An 8,231-nucleotide genomic window follows, 5' to 3' on the forward strand; every position below is an offset into this window, starting at 1 on the left:
GGTAGGCAGAGAGAGAGAGAGAGAGAGAGAGAGAGAGAGAGAGAGAGAGAGAGAGAGAGATTTGTAGAATTTATTTCATAGAGAGCTTCGAATTCTCTAAAAAAACTTTCCCTTGTTTTTAATCTTTATAACTAAAAATTTTTGCTTGAAAAAAGATCAAACTCAAATTGATAAAAGAAATTTATTTTTGCAATTAAACCCTGTGCCTCTCTTCCAAACTCGATTATTTCGTATATTAAAAAGCAGGCTATCAAACAGGTCATTGCTTAAGTTTCATTATATGCGTGCGTCTTTCAAGCGCGACGATATCTGCATTGCGATTATCGGCTGCACGATTCATTATACGTGAAATTATCAAATTCATCTAGCACGGTAACAATTACATTCGGTCTGTCTGAGATATCAGACGGCTAAGATTAAGAGCTAGCGCCACCACCACATGGCTATATTCCTAAATGTGCAACAGTGACTGACGACGCATAGATGTACTCATTGCACTGACGGACGTGCGCAATGTACCTGGCTTTGTAAACGACCACCGAGGTTTGTCGCGGCTCATGAATCGTGCGATTCGCAATAGTCAGCGGATCTTGCCCGCTTCCTCCTCGGTGACAAGTTTATATCGGAACATTCGGCTGATGTTCCTGGCAAAGTTATTAAAGCGATATTTTAAGAATGCGCGCACGAAATACGGTATAATTGCTACGTTGAATCGATGAAGAAGCGGCTGTAACATCGCAGTTATAGTCGGTAATCCGGGCTGCGGTTAAATTCGAGATGGAAATTTAAAACATAGATGCGCGAATTTTGGAACATATCTTATCGTATTTCCGATAACGGTGAAACCTCAAATACGAAAGCTTGATATGCAGGTTATAATAATGTAGCTGCCTTTTAGTATATTCTACTATAGTACAGTCTGCTATAACCACCTAATTTAGGAGTTCCGGGATTGCCGTATTTAATTGGAAAATCTCGAAATTTCGAATTTCCAGGAAAGTAGAACCGCTCCGACATACAGAATGCTAGAATAGTAGTTGAGTTCGATCGAGAACTGCTCGTCGAGAATTGAAGTTTGAACGTAACCACGAGGGCATCTAAAATTACGAAACAACACACAGTGAAGGACTGCGCGCAAGCACAACCCGCTAATAATTCGGTATCGACACCAGATTCTCGGTCGTATTTTCGGGAAACTAGATCCGACACAAAGCGCTGAACGTTGTCTCGTGCACAATTAAGTAGATGAATATGACATGGGTTGATATCGATTCTGTTAGGTGAGAAATACTTGAGTACATATTAAATTCTGGACTGTAGCGGCGCGATGATGCACGGACCGTACTATGAACTGTTGCTAACTTACTTCGTATCATCACGCGTAGTTCCGTAAGTATACTATCTCGTCTTGAAAATTTTCTTTGAAGTAGTAATTGGCTTGCTTGTTAATGGCCTCTTAGAAGTTTCTAAGCTTGACGAGCGGACCGTCTATAAAGGTGAGCTTAATGAAAGGAATTTTGTTACATATTGTACAAACAATCTTGTCACTCTTGCAGTAACGTTTGCCTTACTATGATAATGAATTTCACCGCGGAGTATCTCGCGAAGCCCGATAACGAGACGGCGAAAAATATAATTAACGCGCCCAGACAATTCTCGCACACTTCTCGCCGAAATTGCAACGGTTCCGTACGGTCTATCGCGAAATAGTGAATCCTGATTTCTTTTCCTCGACATTCTGCGAGTACACGAGTCCCGGCAAAATAGTATATGGTTGCGACCGCGTGAATATGCTTTCTTTCGAACGAGCGCGTCTCTGCAGCTTCGGCAATTCTCGTTTCATCGCCGTCGAAGTAAAAGTGTTTTTGTTTCGCATGTCGAAATTTTCCACTCTTGCGCGGCAATACGCCCGCTCGCCGTCTGTTCAATGCGAACCTGTTTTTCCTCTACAAATCGATCCGTGTGTGATGTAGCATTCCACTACTCACGAAATATACGAACGTCGACGTTCACGTCGGCAAAAATGTCATATGTATGATCATTATCGAGCACACAATTAGGACGTTATTGCCGCTGGAATCGCTTCCCATCAGAACTTGAAACGAATTTGCCCGTTCGCTCGCGCATCTCAAATCTTCCTGGATATTACATCATCGCGCCGAAATCGCGCGATTGATCCAGTCTCCCGAGATGACTTACGACAAGTATTATCCCGTGAATATAACGTCGCGCTTCAGATTTTATCGTATATGTATGGCGGTCGCGTTTTTCCTTTTCTTTTGGAAATCAGGCGGCCTGCCCCCAAGAACATTGCGCTTAGTCCTCGCTTGACCCGCTTACGTTAACTCGCGCCATTCACTGCCGAGTTCCTGCCGAGTACTTTGCAAACTTCGGCGTTTACGTAGGTGGGCTATAAGTATAAGTACTAGTAAGTAAGTAAGTAAGTATGTATGTATGTACCGCGCCGGTTACGTAGTAGCGTTCACGCGATGGCGTGATACTTAAGTTGAGGACGTTCCATGTTACAGATTTACCCAGGTTCGGCAAACCGTTGAACAACCTTACAGTCTCGGTGGGTCGCGAAGCCGTTTTCACCTGCATCGTCGAGGATCTCGGACCATACAAGGTGAGACGCGCCCCATTATAACCCCTCGACAATCCTATTTCCACGCGCGGTTGCAGCTATACGTTGCGCCCTGCTGCCGTTGCAATTGCACGCCGCGTTGCGCGCGCTGATGTCTCCCCGTGCGATCGAGAGACCGGTCTTGATAAGCGATATTGCACCGTGTAAATATTCGTTGGATAGCTCGCGAGGCGAGCTGTGAAACGATACCGCCCGTGGAATTTTCGGACGATGCTTTCCTCCTCGCGATTCTCACGGCGAAAATGGCCGACGGAATTACCGCACGTGGAAAGCGAAGAATCTCGGCAAATTGAGCGATTTGCAGAAGCGACGAGCAGACAGTGAGCCATTTTATAACGAATTCCAAGGAGGATTCAGCCGAGCGGAATATTTTACGCAAAGTTTTGCTGTAAAGTGTTTTCTGATAGAATTATTTAAGTACTTTTAATTCATCGAATACGAATGAAGGGAACAGAGAGTGCTTTTGATCGGAAATGCTTAATTCGTGACGTAATTAATGTACATTTCACATTAATGATTTTCATTATTTCGGTGATTGTAAATACGAGATGAGATTTAGCCAGTTAAATTCTGAACAAAAAGGAAGATCGTGTTATATAGCGTGCATCAAGCGCAAGAGAGGACATCGATTCCAACAGATGACGAAATCACGCTGATTATTCCCATGCCGTGAGGAATGTAACGATACTGTGATTTGCGAATTACAAAATCGGCGTTTTGAGTGAGCGCGGCTAGATGTCATTACGCACGGAAGAAAAAGATTTGGTTGAATTAACTAAATATCTAGTCGAATATGAACAATCTAGAAATTCCGATTGAAGTAACCCGAATTCTGTTTAAGTTAACAAGATTTTTGGTAGACTAACCAAACATGTCTGATTACTAGACATGTCTGATTAAATAACCAGACATATTTGGTTAGTCTACCAAAAATCTTGTTAACTTAAACAGAATTCGGGTTACTTCAATCGGAATTTCTGGATCGTTCATATTCGACTAGATATTTGGTTAATTCAACCAAATCTTTTTTCTCCGTGCGAGGACCGCGTCGGCCAAATTGCCGTCGGTGACGCGAAAAGTTAATGAACGGTACAAATAAATTCAAAGCAAAGGATTCGACTAGGATCACAGTGCGTATCTGGGCAACTCCATTTAAGTAGAAATAAAATCCCGCGGGGTGTGAGTTCAGCAGTTTGTTAAGCGGCTCCGGCTCCTCTCTCGCGCCCGTCTTCTTTCGCCCGATCGTTTCTCCGTCGTGTCCGTCTATCTCGCTTCCCTCGTTTTCTCCTTATTTCCCGTTCTCCTCTCAACGTCCTCGGCTGCTCGGGCGCCTCTTCTGGAGAAATACCCTTTTCGATTCTCCAGCCCTCTTACCGAGCCCTGCGCCGCGCTTAAACCGCGCGTATAGGAGTTATAGTTTTATAGATAGCGCTCCTTTCTGCTCTCTCCCCTGCTCTCCTCCGCCACGAGCGTGGAAATGTTTTGGCGATAAAAATGCGCAGGATTGTTTTATGGCGGTGCGCCGGTACGTGTGCCTTCTTGCATGCGTATGTGTGTGTGTGTGTGTACAAGCTCACGCGCACGTGTGTTCGAACGGAATCGATGCATTATCCTTACGCGGCTGGTCAACGGCACCTCTGCGGAAATGAAAACGCCGAGTCACGGCGATACTCGCGAAAAGCGTTTGGCGCAAATAATAAAAAGCCGCGTACCACTTTGCTCGAATACAGGATACAAAGGGGCGAGAAAGCGCGCTTTCGATAATCGATGCCGGCGACGGTCACCGCGGAATTAACGCTTTTTAGCGTAGCCCGCTTTAACACATGGCAGCCGCACACGGCGCGGCTATAACCGCGTGATTGGCTCTTTGCGCCGCCGGTATTGCGATTCTTTCGTATCACTAATTATAAGTTATTAATTTCCTTTGATAGGAACGCGAGCGCGCACGGGACCACAAGTGGAGCGCGAATTCGTAGTTTTACCGTTACATCTCTGATAGACATAAGTATACTTTCAAACGGTAACGATGCGAAGAGGACTTACGTTTAAAGCGACGTTGCCGCTGACATCGTGCAGTTTATTTATATTTCAACTTGTGCTACATGAGTAATGGCACATTTTATATATAGCGACCTGAGAAGAGAGAGAGAGAGAGAGGGAAAACACCACGGATACTCTCGGGTGCTCCGGAATGATAAAGCGTCTTATTACAACTCGCAAGGTATTACCGTGCTGTGTACTACGCGATGAGGGCACCAATTTTGCTAATTAGCGACAAACATATCACTTACATTAGACATCTATCTCTGATTGCGCCCTCTTTCTTGATATTATTGTTTCGGCAATTGCTCGTTACGCGTTGATCGCATTTCCGATACTAGATGTCGCGAAAACAAGTTTACTAGCTAGATGTGAAATTGGTTTAATTCTTGTCAATATAACGAAACAGCTTGTTCAAATAAACAGGCAAAATATATAGATATATATAGAAAAAATGAATAGTTGAAATGTTTACGATAACTTTTGGACATCGCGTTCAAATAATGTCAGATATATAGTATATTGATTAACAATATAAAAGTAAATATTGTGATATAAGATATGGAGGGATATATAATTATATTAATATGAAATAAGGATATATTCGGATAATAAGAATATATAAGGATTATTCGCGAAGAAAGCAATTAGAGCAAATAAACGTCATAAATTTAAGACTCCTCGTAATTATCTCAAATTTAATTATTCCTCGTCATTATGTCTTTAATATATTAGATCAAGTGTAGTAATTGAGATCTTTAAGTAAGCCGATCCGATCCGAAAGAAAAAATTCAAAAAATTTGTCGTTCCTTAACGATTTATTATTACCACAATTTTAGCGGAATTGTCGCGGAGATATTATGAAAATGCGTATATGTCGCATGGCTCTTATTATAATTAAGAAACTGCCGGAAACTTTTTGCTTGATATTTCAGCGCTAATCATGCAGCCTGTCGGTGATCCATTATATTAAATTTAGCTGTGACTTACTATGCAAACTTACAACGCTGCGCAAGTTGCCGAGTAACCTAATTTTTTTTTTTTAAATTCACCGTCGAGCGAACGAGCAAGCAATACGAATTTCACACGAGAAGCTACTTTTCCAAGTAAAATTATTTTAAATATTTTGAACGTCTCAATATTTTATCGAAAAGTTTCGTTACGTGTCGAAGCACTTATTTCTGAAATGGTACTATAATAAACGAAAGCTTATTGTAAATTCGTGATCACCGTTTTGAATAGTCATGGATTAGAGAATACGAATTGGAAAATTTGAATTTTGCGCAGCGAAATCGATTAGATGCAGATGCAGATTTTTGTAAAGTTGTGTGTTGTAAAGTTTTATAATCTAATATAATATAATAATATTATATAATATTATATAATATAATAATATTACAGCTTATAATATTATAATAATAATATTATATAATAATAATATTATATAATATTATAGCTGCGAGCTATAATATCCGGTAAACCTTACTCTGCCGGAAGAATTAGGCCGAAATGTTAATATTATATAATCTATTATAAACAAAATCGTCGTAAATTATTAGAAGATAAACTCAATTATTTCGCGAAAAATAACTAAGTGTGCTTCCCTCATCACATTTCGGCCTAATTCTTCCGGCAGAGTAAGGTTTACCCGCGTGCTCGCAGCTATAATATTTTCATTGCCACGGCGCCTTTTATGAAGTGCGGAAATAAGCCGAGTACTTCAGGAATAAAACGATTTATGTATTATCTCCACTCCGCGGCAAATTTTAAAATTTCATTAAAGGGCCGAAATTGCTTCCTGCGGAAGTGGGAGCGGTAAGGAAAGGAAAGGAGCCACCCCAATGTCACCACCGCCAAGTATTTTTACGGTCCTAAACCTAATTGAAGCTGGGTCCTTGAAACTTGTCGAGTTTCGCAGGGATTAGCGCTCGGAGAATTTTTTCCCGTTTAAATAGTCATGAGTTCCAATATTTTGTCGGTGGGAGTCTTTTACCTCTGCCCTCAGTTCTATAAGCGCGGGCGGTGTAATATATTATATATGTTGACGCAATATATTATGCACAGAGTGCATCTTAAACGAAATGTTCGCAAACTGAAAACTATTTGCTCGTTTCGGGTTCCATCCGAGGCAAATTGTGTTAATGTTAATCGACTCTTGTACGCAACGACACGAAGTTATCATTAAAATTTTTGCGGCGTTAAATCTCCGATAAGTAGATTCATTCGGGTAAATAAATCAGTGAATTTATTATTCACACAAGCATATTAATCACACAAGCATATTATAAATGTAACGTCGCATCATGTATACGTTTTCTACACTTGCCGTGTTTGACACATATTTTCCGCGATAGCCCATAATTGCCCGATTGCATAACTTTTACCTCAAGTGCCGCGCTTGTATCTATTGGCGAAACGTCCGTATGTTATATTGTGTGTGTTTGCAACTGCCCCATCAGATTACGAGTTTGATCTCGCAAGAGCCAACCGAGGCTGCCAAATGGTTATACACCGTCATGTGCCATCTATTGCTACGCTACGAGCGAAACGTAATCTCATTTTCCAGACAAAACTTTATTTGCTCCAAAATGGAGTGTCAAAAATAAGCAGAATTCGTCATTCATTGCACGTTTCTTTTGCATTGTGTACTGTCAAAACACATTATCAAAGTGATATTGCAAACATCTACAAACCTATAGCAATAAAAATGTGCGATTAATACTACAATGCTAAGCAAATATACGAATAAATCGTAAAATCGTGAAGCTTACGTATCAATCGTCTATTCATAAGTTCTTACGAGTCTTACGAGAACAAGTTAGAAGCTTTACGATTTTGTCTAGAATTGCAGTATAAACTTGTGTAGCGACAGTTGACACTGAAATGTTTGTGAAAATTTATCTTCGTAATAACAGAAAAAAAAGCACAACATGTTCCTTTATAACTTTAACGAATTTCAAGATCTCAAGGCGCCGCAAAGATCTCCCGACATCTCGTAATCACCGGTGAAAAACTTACAGTTCTATTATACCGTGCAATTTCCGCTGTAATGAGACGTCAAACTTGGCGTGACCTTACACGGGCTGTTTCGCATCGAGAACGATGCAACGCTCACGACTAATATTCTCCCATGAGAGCAAACTCTCGAAATCATTACGGCCTGTTGCAAACGTATTGTTACTTCCCCTGGCGTAGCATTCGGCAAATTGCACATCCACAAGAGACACGGTAGCGAGGAATATTCACCATTCCCTTGACGATCCTTGATTACCCGACGGTCTTACCGACGCGCGATTTCCCGCACATATCTAACGTCGGCTCTAATGTGACGGACTTTGGATCAAGGAGCTAAATATTTAGAGAATGCCGGAACGTCTTGCAGTCAATAACTAGAGTGGTAAAGCAGTTGCGAATACGACGGAGAGAAAGAGAGAGATAGGAAAAAGGGAGGAAGGGAGGGAGAGGGAGAGGGGGAGGGAGGGAGGAGAGAGAGCGAGCGAGCGAGAGAGAGAGAGAGAGAGAGAGAGAGAGAGAGAGAGAGAGAGAG

General features: G+C 41.5%; 1 protein-coding gene across 2 annotated transcripts in view; it reads left to right on the forward strand.

Annotated features, from left to right (window-relative positions):
* LOC116853813 (neurotrimin-like) overlaps positions 1-8,231 on the forward strand; it is a 103,971-nt gene that overhangs the window by 33,697 nt on the left and 62,043 nt on the right. For both annotated transcript variants that reach the window (XR_004380040.1, XM_032835060.1), the window contains exon 2: positions 2,529-2,626. Coding sequence is in view for 1 of the 2 variants with exons in the window: in XM_032835060.1 (XP_032690951.1) it covers positions 2,529-2,626 (98 nt within the window). In the remaining variant the exon portion in view is untranslated. The remainder of the gene's footprint in view (positions 1-2,528; positions 2,627-8,231) is intronic.

Source organism: Odontomachus brunneus, unplaced genomic scaffold (assembly GCF_010583005.1).
Source record: "Odontomachus brunneus isolate Ranch 3 - 2012 unplaced genomic scaffold, Obru_v1 Obru_scaffold_001, whole genome shotgun sequence".
Taxonomy (NCBI): Eukaryota; Metazoa; Arthropoda; class Insecta; order Hymenoptera; family Formicidae; genus Odontomachus; species Odontomachus brunneus.